General features: G+C 45.5%; 1 protein-coding gene across 2 annotated transcripts in view; it reads left to right on the top strand.

Annotated features, from left to right (window-relative positions):
• Positions 1 to 13440, top strand: part of SERPINI1 (serpin family I member 1) — a 121793-nt gene that overhangs the window by 84234 nt on the left and 24119 nt on the right. For both annotated transcript variants that reach the window (XM_048506012.1, XM_048506013.1), the window contains 2 exons: positions 1427 to 1621; positions 2751 to 2955. In XM_048506012.1, coding sequence (XP_048361969.1) covers positions 1427 to 1621; positions 2751 to 2955 — 400 coding nt within the window. The remainder of the gene's footprint in view (positions 1 to 1426; positions 1622 to 2750; positions 2956 to 13440) is intronic.

The raw sequence follows: 13440 nt of genomic DNA on the forward strand, positions 1-13440 counted from the left end.
AAATTGTTCTGCTGAAAGCAAGCCGTTCCCAGTTGGCAACGCCAGGTAGTAGACAGTGTGCTTTCGGAGTGATGTGATTTATTTGGAAATGTGGGCACAGCATCTGCTGCACTTGGCTAACAAGCCTCTCATGACTTGAACAGATGTAAGATGTCTCTTCCCTTCCTTGAGCAAATGTCAGTGGGCATGACGCTGAAATGCTTACGCCATTTATGGCTCGTGTTAAACTCTGCAGGAGATTATTGGGGTAAGATTGACTAGGAAGACGGGGCTGCAAGGAAGGTGTTGCGCATTTTACATCTAAGTGTGCTTTTAAAAACAAAAAAAATTAGTCTGCCGGTGGAATAGCATTGCAAGCTTAAGCAGGGTTACACCCTTCTAAATTCTTTGAAGTCAGAGTGTTCAGAAGGGCATAACTCCACCTAGGATTGCACTCTTGCAAGTGTTGTCTTCAGGAAGGGAAGGCAGCATAGTATAGCCTGTGGTGACGAACCTATGGCACTCCAGATGTTCATGGACTACAATTCCCATCAGCCCCTGCCAGCATGGTCAATTGGCCATGCTGGTAGGGGTTGATGGGAGTTGTAGTTCATGAACATCTGGAGTGCCATAGGTTCGCCACCACATGTCAGCATGGTGTCGTAGTTAAGAGCAGTGGACTCTAATCTGGGAAACCGGGTTTGTTTCCCAGCTTCTCAGCATGAAGCCTGCTGGGTGATCTTGGGCCAGCCACAGTTCTCTCTGAATTCTCTCTGCCTCACCTACCTCACAAGGTGTCTGTTGTGAGGAGAGGAAGGGAAGGAGTTTGTAAGTCCCATTGCAGGTGTTACAAGGGACTCCAAAGGAAAGCGAGCTTTTCGAGTAGAGGGAATGTAGACTGCAATGCTGGTATTGTGGGTGGCATTGCTGTGAAGCCCTCTCCATTTCCAGCATCATTTCCTAGCTCAGAAATGTAAAATGACTGCTGAGTTTCAAACTGGAAAGGCTTTTTTCCTTACTAACATTTGTGAGGAAGCAGTTGGATTATTTGCATCTTGCATGATTTTGTTGCCCTTCAAGATGAGGTCTTCCAATCTAGTTTCAAAGGAAGAGGTTTTAAACAGTAATTACGGCTTTAGTTGATTAATCTACAAAATTGAATTGGTTAGTTTTTTTTTTTTTTAGCAGGGCTGCTTCATGTTGATGCTTCATAATGGTAGATTAATTGCACGGGCTTATCTGTTTGCACCAAAGCGGTTAGATTTTTACTCCCAAAGACCTGACAGTTTAATTTGAGGATCCGAAAAGACGTTTTGAATTGGAAATTGCACATTACTTCTGTTTTGTTTTGTTGTCATCCCTTCTGAAGGCTGGGCTGGCTTTGATTTCGGTGCTCAATTAGACATGCTGATTGATGCGCTCCCTCTCTCCCCTTCTTATCTCGCAGATATGATCAAAGATTTCGTGTCAGCGAGGGATTTCAGTGCTTTGACTCAATTGGCCCTCCTGAATGCCATCTACTTTAAAGGGAACTGGAAATCTCAGTTCCGGCCAGAGAACACGAGGACGTTCTCATTCACAAAAGATGATGAAAGTGAAGTGCAAATCCCGATGATGTATCAGCAAGGAGAATTTTATTATGGTAAGCCAGGGATCCCGAATCTTCTTTCAACTTCATTCAACTTTGCCCTAGAATTTTCACTCACTTTCAAGCCAGTTTGTGTTCTTTTTTTCTCTTCCCCCCCACACCTACCCTCACCGAGTTTTATCTCATCCTTCCTCTAAAGAGCTTAATTCTCCCCTTCTTCATTTTATCTTCACAACAACCTTGTAAAGTAGGTTAACCTGAGAGAAAAGACCCAGTGAGCTTCATTGCTGAATGGTGAACGCCCCAGTCCCCCTGTTTTTAGTCTGCTACTCAAACCCAGTGATCCACCATATGGCACTTGGAAATCCTACAACACTCCCCAATGTGTTTTTAAGCACCCACTTATTTTTTTAGTCTGAGAAATAAAACCAAGAAGGTCTTCAATGGAACAGAAAAATACAAGGATCTTTGAGGTGCTCTCTAGCACCTGACTGATTAGCAAAAACTGAGCTCATCTTGGGCCGGCCTTCTTCTTGGCCCCAGACAAAGGCTTTGCTGTGTCTGGGACTGGAAACTTCTCCCTGTGGAAGCAGAGTAGGGAGCCATCCCTTCCTTTTCATCTAAAACTCAATCGAAGCAACTCTTCCCCAAAGCAAAGAATCAGTTCCTGGGGTATTACCTTTTGCAAGGAGTGCCTTTTTGGAGCTGTTGAGCTTTTAGCTTCTGGAAGTTCCATTCCTGGAAGTTCAAGGGACACTCACAAACAGTGGGGTGAAGTGTGGGATCAAAGGTTGCCCCCGTCCTCCACAAACAGAAGTGCTATCCTTCTAACATAAGTACAATTGTGTCAACAGAAGCTTTGGCTCCAAGCCCATACTTTTCATGTTTCTTGTTGGCTTTTCACAACAAAAGAGGAAAGGGAGCTCCAAAAGGAGTCAGAAGAACCATCAAAAAGGTAATCCAAGTCCTATACACCATGTAGGCTGTTAATAATAGGTATATTGCACAACCATCAAAGGGAAGCAGTGTGACAATACAAAGCTATTACATGCTTTTATTGTCTTGTGTATGCAGTCTTGAAAAAAATGTTCTTTGTGAGAAAGCAGGATATCAACAAAGAGTTTCTTCAAAAGAAGGGGAAGGCACTCCAAACGTCCTTTGAGACCATTTTTTCATCTTCTAGGGGAGTTCAGTGATGGTTCCAACGAAGCAGGAGGCATCTATCAAGTTCTGGAAATACCCTATGAAGGGGACGAGATCAGTATGATGATTGTTCTTTCCAGGCAAGAAGTCCCACTAGTCACACTGGAGCCTCTGATCAAGGCTCAGTTGATTGAGGAATGGGCCACTTCCGTGAAGAAACAAAAGGTGGAGGTCTATCTACCAAGGTGAGGAAGCTTGTTTCAGTTCTTACGGGAGAAAGTGCAGTGTGGTCAATGGAGCATTGGATTGTGTGTGGGTGAGAGAAAGAGGCAGTCGGAGGAACGAAGAGTGGGAGAGAGATAGCGGGAAAGATGCAGATTGCTAGTGGAAAATCTTTGTTAGTATATGAAGAGTATTTGATGTGGCTAAAGTATGTTTTGGATGATAAGATCAACCTGACCTTTTCCTTATCCTTGTTGCAACTTTTTGCCTTTTCTTAAGAATGGCAAATAGTAATCTGTGTATAATGCATCAATTCTCTTTCTTTCTGTATTTCTGTATTTCTTTTTCTTTCTTTCTTTGTCTCCCTCCCTCCCTCCCTCCCTCCCTCCCTCCCTCCCTCCCTCCCTCCCTTCCTTCCTTCCTTCCTTCCTTCCTTCCTTCCTTCCTTCCTTCCTTCCTTCCTTCCTTCCTTCCTTCCTTCCTTCCTTCCTTCCTTCCTTCCTTCCTTCCTTCCTTCCTTCCTTCCTTCCTTCCTTCCTTCCTGCGTCACTAAATTTGGGGGAGTTCATGTCAGCCAGTCAAAGGGAAAATTCCACCAAAAATTGTCTTATTTCTGCTATCATCCATTTCTATTTAGATTAGTCTTGTAAAATATTCCAAGAATTAGCTGCCCTGTTTTATTTAGGTTCTTATTAGAGTGTTCTTCAGTTTTAATTTATAATAAGAAAAATCCTGATCAGTTTGGGTGAGCTGTTTGAGCCTTTGTCCTTGTAGAAGAATCCACTTTTTTATGCTACCTTAGCTGGATATAAAAAACTACATGTGATCCTTGCTGCTACGTTTCCATTAATTCAGTTAGGCTGCTGAATGTTAAGTTTAAGGGCTTTACGGGAGGAGTGATTTCTGTATTGGACTTGGTGTTTCTGTGTGTATTTGTGTGTGTAAAGTGCCATCAAGTAGCAGCTGACTTTTGGTGAACCAGTAGGGTTTTCATGGCTAACATAGATGGTTTGCCATTGTCTTCCTAGTGACCCTGGCTTTCCTTAGTTTCCCATCCAAGTCCAAATCTGCTTAGTTGCTGAGATCTGACAACACAGGCTGGGCTGGGCTATCCAGGTCAGGACTTTACATTCAAGGAAACTTGGATTAAAGGAATACCACCGCAACCTCACAAGCCTGGTAGAACTCTCTGTCAAAGATCTAGGTCTTGTAGGACCTAGGACAGCTCTGCAGGTCCTGCAAGACGGAGATGTGTCTCCAGGCATATGACTGAAGATAGCACCAGTTTTACATCAGCTGGTCTCCATTCCCCTTCCTTTCCCCCCTCCTCCCTATTTTTCATCCTGTTCCCTTGTTCATTTCTTTGTTCCTATTTATGCCCCTCTCCAGTGACATCTTTTCAGCTGCCAAGCTCTGTATTTGTATGGTTTCTTTCTGGAATTGAAGGTATCAAATGAGAGAGCCATGACTGGGATGCAAGTGTTCGTTTTAATGTTTATGATCATATTTTAATTGACTTTTATATGGTTATTTATATTTTAAATTGTACTTGTTTATATTGTCAGGTGTCCAGAGCCTGGTTTGGGTAGGGAAACAGTGGGGTAAAATATCACAGAGGGACACAGTGTGTAACAGACTTCTCTCCGTGATACACCTCTGAAGATGCCAGCCCAGATGCAGGCGAAATGTTAGGAACAAGATCCACCAGACCACGGCCACACAGCCCGGAAAACCCACTACAACCAGTTGAATCCGGTCATGAAAGCCTTCGACAATTTTTGCTTCTGTTTAGGGATATTCAGTTCCACCTCCGCATATTGAATATCTAGAATAGCCTAGATCAATGTTTTCCAATCTTTTTGACATTACGGTACCCTTGACCTCACTCTTCATATCTCACAGTACTCCTGCCATCCTTCCACCTTCCCCTCCCAGTGCCCCTGCTTGCCACCCCCCCTTTCCCTCCCAGGGTGAAGCACTGGGGGGGGAATTGGCTGCTGACCTTGCGGCAGACCCTACCTCCTGGGCCAACTCCATTTCCTTGCTGGCGCTGGCGGGAGACACCACAAAAGTGAGGGTGGCTGGTAGTGTTGCCGCGGTACCCCTGGGACATGCTCACGGCACCCCATGGTACCACGGAACCCTGGTTGGAAATCACTGGCCTAGATGAATGTGTGGAAACTTCTGGAGTTTGGAAAACTGGTAGTGGGTGCCACCCCAAAAATTCTGCTTGGACACCTGCAGAATGGCTTCCGTGGAGTGTGGGATGGGACTTATCAGAAAACATTGGAAGGTTCTAAGCCAAGTGTTCTTCTATGATTGAAGCAACTGTTTCCAGGTGGGTGCTCTAGGTAGACACAAACGTGATTAGGAGGCATCTAACGTAGTGGATAGATGCCTGTTATTTAGTTCAGATCCTTAAAATACAGTGTACTGGAGGAGTGCTACAAATGTACAGCAAAACTGCATTTAGAGGCAAGCCTTTCTCACTCTGCCCCCTCTCCTGGGAAATTTTGCAGCTTCCTTACCTGACTTCTTTTGCTGGGGCATGTGGGACTGCAGCCTCTTTTTGCTGACAAAGCGTGTTGCAATTTTAGACTCCTGCAGATTGTGTTAAGCTGCAGGTTGTTCTTTGAAGCTGATCTGATTAACCGCAGGTGACCAGTTGCAATGTGGCCAGGGCAGCTGCATAAACCAGTTGTTGTGGTTCCTTTCTGGAGAAAGTAAATAGAAATAAATCTCCTATTTTCAAAAATGTGAGAACAATTTAGGGAAATTCGGCAGGAAAATTCGGCAGCTTCCGAATAATCAGAGGGAATGTCTTAGTGTGTCACGTTGGCTGGGAATTATTAGAGCATTTCTGCAGGTGGAAAGATTTCTGCTCACAGAGGGGCTGTGGCACAGTGGAAGAGTCCCTGTGTCACCTGCAAAAGGTTCCAGGCTCATTCTCTAGTATACCCTGTTAAAAGAACCAAGTAGCGGTGTATGATATGTAAGACCCTGGAGAGCCACAGCCAGTCCAGGTGGACCAAGGATTTGATTCAAGGTAAAGCAACTTCGAATGTATCTCTCCCCCCGCTCCAGCTAAACCCAAAACTGGCCTCTGTTCTTGGGAGACAGGGAGCAGGATTTGGGGGGCTCTTGGGCTGTTGACGAAGAAGAGTTGATTTTTATACCTTGCTTTTATCTACTGGAAGGAGTCTCACAGTAGCTTATAACCACCTCCCCTTCCCCTCCCCACAACAGACACCTTGTGAGGTTGGTGGGGCTGAGAGAGTTCTGAGAGAACTGTTTCTAGCTGAAGATCACCCAGCCCAAGATCACATTCCATTCATGTGGAGAAGCGAGGAAGCAAATCCAGTTTACTCGATAAGAATTTGCTGCACTTGTGGAGGAGTGGGGAATCAAACTCAGTTCTCCAGATTAGAGTCTGCTGCTCTTAACCACTGCACCACGTTGGTCCTCCCCATGTGGTCGAAGGTGGAGGCAAGGGAGTCAGTCTTCATGGGTGGTAATCCTTCCATCAGTGGAAACACCTGGGTATATCAAGCCACCTTTGTGTGATATAATGATAATCTTTAGTTTCGATTTAAAAAACAAACAAAAGAATTAGACCAATGATCTCCCTATTTAAGGGTTGCCAGAGCCCTAGTGGCAAACAGGGAACCCCTATTGGCTCTCTTCCTTTCCCTGTTGATACTTGATAAAGCAGTGAAGGGGAAAGGAAGGAGAGATGGAAACCATCACTGGAAATTTGACTAATCTTTATGGTATCCATCATGGAGCTTTGGGGAGATCCTTGAACATGGAGCAGTGATGTCATTTCCACTTATGCAGCTGGAAGTGACAGCGCAATATTGCTCAACTTTTTTATCCTTCTCCACTCCATGTCTCCTGCCAATCGCCAGAGATGGTCTGGCCATGCTACTCACTAGTGTGCCTCTGCACAGAATGAAACTTGCCTTGAAATATTAAGCCACCAACTTGACGATCACCAAAGCAGGGAGGCCCCATGCAACATGGATCCTATATCGCTGTTAAATATATGGGCAGTTAGATCATGCCACGGGAGACAGATATGGATTCCTTGACACAATCTACATTACAGCTGACAGCTAAAGAGTAAATGCCTACAGCAGCATCACGGCCAACAAACATAGCTTCATACCTGAGCTTGATGGAGTAAAGGGGAATTGAGACACCGGGAAGCAAAATAATTGCTTTCCTGCAGTGGCAACTAAGACATACACCCATTGTTTCAGGGAGCTGGGCTTTGAAATTCTTTTTTTGCCATCAAGTTGCAGCTGACATATTGCAACCCCGTAGTGTTTTCAAGGCAAGAGATGTTCTGAGGTGATTTGCCATTGCCTGCCACCGTGTAGCAACCCTACTGTTCCTTGGTCGTCTCCCCTCCAAATACTCACCAGGGACAACCCTTCTTAGCTTCTGAGATCCAAGAGATCAGGCTAGCTCAGGCTTTCCAGGTCAGGGCCTGATTGATGTAACTTTTAAAGTTGTAAGAGTATAAAACTATAGCTACTGGGTTTCTTTGGATCACAGCCAATCACTACTGGACATCTTTATTAGTTAGGCAGCCATATTCCATCCCAGACAACACAATGGGAATGAATGGATTCAACAGGAATAGATGGTGAAGAGGGGGAAAAAATCGCATTTCCCAGGTACAACAATATGCCTTTGAAGTCGAAGAATGTTCTTGCTTCACACTGGTACATTGAAGGAAAGATGTGCAGTCCATGTGCATGTGATGCCACTGTTAAGTGCACACGTAGCGCGCAAGGCAGCAAGACTCCATTGCAGAGTGAAACAACTCATGGGGAGGATGCCTCGCACTGGGTTGCTGTTATTAGCCAGTACGTCTTCCTTTTTTATGTTCTTCAGCTAAATTACGCTCGGAAGACATTTTTTTGCAAATTAGTTTCATGGTCTGTTTCATGGCTACACAAAAGTGGATTAAAAATGTTGATCACTTTGGCTCAGAGACAATGATTTGGTAACGAAGCGAAGTATAATTTAACAATCCTGTACCGTTTTCCAGTTTGCCATTAAGACGAGTAAACGGCCATGTCGGTAGGACGCAGATAGCGCCGACAGAAAATTGGAAAATGTTGTGATTAAGTCGGCCTCGCTTAGTCATTCAGACCCTTATTACAAATGTAAAAGTTTAAAAAATGTTCACTTTATAATTGGGTGGAATCTTTCCGGGCGCTGGAAATTTCATTTTCTTCATCTGCCGTTTCTCACTGTGTACAGCCTACGGGCCACACATACTGGCCCTCTCCCTCTCCCTCCCTTCTTCCCCCCTCCCCTCTTTTGTAGGCATACTATAAAATATGTATGAGGTATTTATTTAGTGCATTGATAACATCCAGCAGATCTGCTTGAAATCCTTGGAGACCTTCACTCTGGAAGTCTGCAATTAATCTCTGGAATTTAATAAGGGAATTACAACGCTGGAGTACCACACTTCAGATCTGCGCTGCCTCCCCCCGCCCCGTTTCCAATTGCAAAAATATGCTGGAGAGAAACTGCATCTGATTTTATCCATACTCGGCTCCACTTGGCTCATTAATAGATCCAAAAAGTCTTGTAAACGTTGGGCACGGAGCTTTAAAAGATATTCTCGGTATGTTTTTTTGAAAAACAACTGCATGGTTTTGTCACACGCTGGCCTGATGCTCAGGTGTGACCAAGAGGCAGAGAAACCATGACTGTTGGCTGTGTAGGCCGGAACAGGTTTTGACTGGGGGACATCGGGAAAGAAAAATGTTCAGGGGAGAATCAACAGTTCTCCCAAATTCTCGTCTCCCCTCTGCCATGGAAGTTTGCTGGGAGAGCTGAAGCCAGCCACACATTCTCAGTTTAACCTACCTCACTGGACTTCTGTGGAGATAAAAATGGAGAAGAGGAGGACAATGTAAGCCATAGGTGCTGTGTGGTTTCCGGGCTGTATGGCCGTGTTCTAGCAGCATTCTCTCCTGACGTTTCGCCTGCATCTGTGGCTGGCATCTTCAGATGCAGGCGAAACATCAGGAGAGAATGCTGCTAGAACACGGCCATACAGCCCAGAAACCACACAGCACCCAAGTGATTCCAGCTGTGAAAGCCTTCAACAATACAATGTCAGCCATGTTGGGTCCCCACTGAGAAGAAAAATGGCAGACAACTGAAGGAAATAAAATAAATAAATCCCAACCTATGTGGTGGGTTAGGTTTTCATTGTGCTCCTGTGTTTCTCATTCTGGGTGTAAAATACAACAGCTGACCAAAATGAATAAATCTTTGTTTTTAATAGTTGGCCTGGGAGGTGATGAATAGATCAAGTTAGTCCCTTTCACTCTGCCCAGAGACTGACAGATGCTGTGAGATTCCAGGACGCCCTGAAGGGTTTTGAGAACTTAGTAAGCAGTGAATTTCTTGGAACCTTGATGGGGTCTGGGAAAGCCAGGCTCCGGCATGCCACAGGCAAGGATCTAGCCTCCTCTCTCCACCCTGTTCCCAATCCCTAGGCTCCAGGTCCATGGTTTATCTTAAAGATGGATCGTTTAAAGAGGTTGTACAGATGCTTAGGTCAGTTCTGGTGGAAATCTCTGCCCAGATTTGATAAAGCATATTCTAGAGAGCATTGGGAAGCCTCTTTTGCCACCACTGTGCCAACTGAACTGTCTGCTGCACAGTTCTTTAGGGGAATTCGGTAGTTGACAACTCCAAGGAGTGAGCCCTGTAGTGACAGAGACTTCGTGTTTGGCTGTGAGTTGCTTTGCCAATACAATTTCTCAAGTCCACCAAGTTTTGGATATCAGTTTCAGTGGATCAGGCAGTTGAGATATCTGTAGCACAGTCAAATCACAGTTTCTTGGATCAACTCATCTTGGGACCAAAACAAGTGTGATGGTGTCTTCGCCACCATAAGGATAATGATGCCATTTTGACGACTTTTTTAAATGCTTTGGGAGTATAGGGTGGCCAGCTCTGGGTTGGGATATACCTGAAGATTGGGGGGGGGGGTAGACAGGGGAAAGACTAGGATTTGAGGAGAGAAGGGACCTGAGAGGGGTATAATGCCCTAGAATCCACCTTCCAAAGCGGCCATTTTCTCCAGGCAAACTGATCTCGGTCACCTGGAGATCAGTTGTAATCCCAGATCTCCAACCACCGTGTGGAGGTTGACAGCCTGTTCAAGATCCCAATCCTGATTAGGGCCACAGAGTAGCGCATCTGTTCCCCCAACCCCATGCGCCATTTCAAGTGTTAAAGCAGCCACTGGGAGACAAGCCCCCTTGTAGCATTATAAAATGGCTGCGGCAGCCACAAGGCATATGGGTCTTTCCAAATAATGTTGACAAGGTCCTGTGGCATGAAAAGGCCACCACCTGAAGTTGCGACCCATATTCCTCCCTGCTGGTAATTAGGTTGCTACTACTTAAGATTACTATCAGTAGAAGGAAGCGGTGATTGTATGCCTTCTTCATTGGAGGAAATGGCAGCTCTGGGAAGTTATGGGGGAAATGATGTGGGGAAGAAGAGGAAGAGTTTGGATTTATAACCTACCTTTCTCTCCTGTAAGGCAGCTTACAAACTCTTTTTTTCCTTCCTCTTCACACAACAGACCCCATGTAAGGTAGGTGGATCTGAGAGAGATCTGAACGAACTGTGGCTAGCCCAAGGCCACCTAGCAGGAATGTAGGAATGGGGGAACGAACCCAGTTCACCAGATAAGAGTCCGCCGCTCTGGTGGAGGAGTGGGGAATCAAACCCGGTTCTCCAGATTAGAGTCCACCTGCTCTTAATCACTACCCAAACCTGGTTCCCCCCCACACTGTAGTTCTAATCTGCAATTAAAAAAAAACAGTAATGTACCTGCCTGAAAAAGTGTGAGGAGGCAATTTTCCTGAGGGAACAACTTGATAAGGTTACCAGTTCTAGGTTGGGAAATACCAGAAGATTTTGGGGTGGAGCCTGAGGAGGGGCGGGGTTTGAGGAGGGGCGGGAACATCCGCTTGGCCACTATGTGAAACAGTGTGGTTGACCAACTATACCAGTGATGGCAAACCTTTTCGAGACCGAGTGCCCAAATTGCAACCCAAAACCCACTTATTTATCGCAACGTGCCAACATGGCAATTTAACCTGAATACTGAGGTTTAAATTAGAAAAAATGGTTGGCTCTGAGGCATGCGTTACTCAGGAGTAAGCTTGGTGGTAGTCGGTGGCTTTGCTTTGAAACAACCATGCAACTCTTCGAACGGGTGAATCACTACCTTAGGAGGGTTTACTCAGAAGCAAGCCCCATTGCCAGCAACCGAGCTTACTCCCAGGTAAAAGATGGCTCTTTAGTTCTTTGCATGAAAATCAGTGGGGTTTAACAGCGCTTAACAGGGTTACCTATACTGCTTCCCCAAAACTAGGTCTTAAATTTAATGCTAATAATCGAGCCCAGCAGCCCAGGCCAGCCTAGATGTGTGTGGGGGGGCGATTTCCCCCCCCCCCACATGATGAACTCTGTTTGTGCGTGCCCACAGAGAGGGCTCTGAGTGCCACCTCTGGCACCCGTGCCATAGGTTCGCCATCACGGAACTATACCATTGGTCTCATTCAACACACCTGTTCTTACATTCTGCCCTTGCTCCAGGTAACTGGCAGAAATCTTCCTTTCAACCAGGAAATTGAAGATGACAGTAAGAAGGGCTTCTATTTGGATCAAATTAAATCCAAATAAATTGTCATCGTGTAGGTAATTGTAACGGGAAGACTCCAAGGACTTCCCTGCTGAGCACACAAATGCTTAGTTTACAGTCACAGCAGTTTAGCACTTCTCCAGTGTTTTGCAATTGTGCTAATGCCAAACAAGTAGAAATGGGGTCACAAAAGGCTTCTTCCTCTCACTAGCCTTTTGGCAGTGTCATGCTGGGTGGTGGTTTCTTCAGACACTTGAGCCTTTTATGGCATGGTCTCTAGTAAGGTTCCCACCATCCTCCTCCTACTAGAGGCAGGCAATCAACAAGTGGAAATGCAGCTCATAAGGAGATTCAGAGGGACTTACACATTCCTTTCCTTTCCTCACCCACAACAGACACCTTGTGAGGTAGGTGGGGCTGAGAGAGTTCTGAACAAACTGTGACTAGCCCAAGGTCACCCAGCAGGAATGTAGGGAAACAAATTTGGTTCACCAGATAACTGCTCGTGTGGAGGAGTGGGGAATCAAACCTGCTTCTCCAGATTAGAGTCCACTGCTCTTATCCACTATACCACACTGGCTAGAGAAGGATAAATTCTTCCTTGGACCTGACTTCTGCACACGTCTTACAGCACCAGAGGAACAGGAAGAAGCAAGAGTCAGTGGAGTGGACAGGTTGAGTTGCTTGTTATTGATTCAGATTAACCTCTGGCTTTGCTTTGGCTATTTAATATTGCAAAAGTTTCTTCTGGCTTGAGCTTTCCAGCCGATTTCTTAGTGTGAGATTATTTTTATTCACCTTTGAAGCCTCTCCTGAAAAGTGCTGACCCTCCTAAAAATGGTTGAGAGTCTTTGAGCGTTCTTGGGCTTTTTAAAACAGCAGCTTCCATTTGTGAAAGGTTAATGCTCTCGCAGTTCACAAATGCTGCAACAATCACGTAAGGTTAAGCCAGTGTCAAAGGCTGGTTTGAGTGCTGCGCTAGGGAGAGCTGGGTTCAAGTCCTTACACAGTCACAGACCTCACTGGATAATGTTGGCCCAGTCATGCGCTCTCATGGGGCTTCCACACAAACCTCCTAAAACATTTGTTTGTTTGCAAAGAGCAGCCGGCTGAACTAAGGCAAGTGGGGGGAAGTGTGGGGGGAACGTGTGGGTGGGGGTTACCCTAGTTCAGCCCAGCCAGGCTGCTTTTTCCATTTTGCCCCGGGTGCCATCCCCCCCTCGCCCCATGCTCCTGAAGTTCAGTATTGTTTATGACCAGTTCTTAATGCCAGCATTGAATCACAGACTTTCTGCATGCCTGACTGATACCGTACTACTGAGCCACGGCTTCTCCCCATTGGCTTTGAAAGTTGCTCCTGCAGGAACAACTATACTACAGACTTGCTAGGCTTTTCCACCACAAGCTTAAGACAGCACTTTTATTGAGAGTTTTGTGGTTATACTGCTATTGAATGTTTAAGGGTTGGGGGGTTCAGTTAATGGTTCTAACATTTTGTAATGATGTGGTCAAGATGAGAGTCAGGGGATGCTCACTGGCTAAAAGCTTTATTTTGCAACGATGCAATTATTTTCCTAACATAGGATCTTCCCCGATTGTTAATTAGGCCATTTGCAATGCCAAGAGATTGCTAAATGGCATTCATCGATGTGCAGGGGGAGGTGCGAATTACACACATGGACAGCTACCCCAAGTTTACCAGAATCATAGAATCATAGAATCTTAGAGTTGGAAGAGCCATCAAGTCCAAGTCCCCTGCCATGCAGGAACACACAATCAAAGCACCCCTGACATGTGTTCATCCAGCCTC

The sequence above is a fragment of the Sphaerodactylus townsendi genome, linkage group LG08 (genome assembly GCF_021028975.2).
Source record: "Sphaerodactylus townsendi isolate TG3544 linkage group LG08, MPM_Stown_v2.3, whole genome shotgun sequence".
NCBI lineage: Eukaryota > Metazoa > Chordata > Lepidosauria > Squamata > Sphaerodactylidae > Sphaerodactylus > Sphaerodactylus townsendi.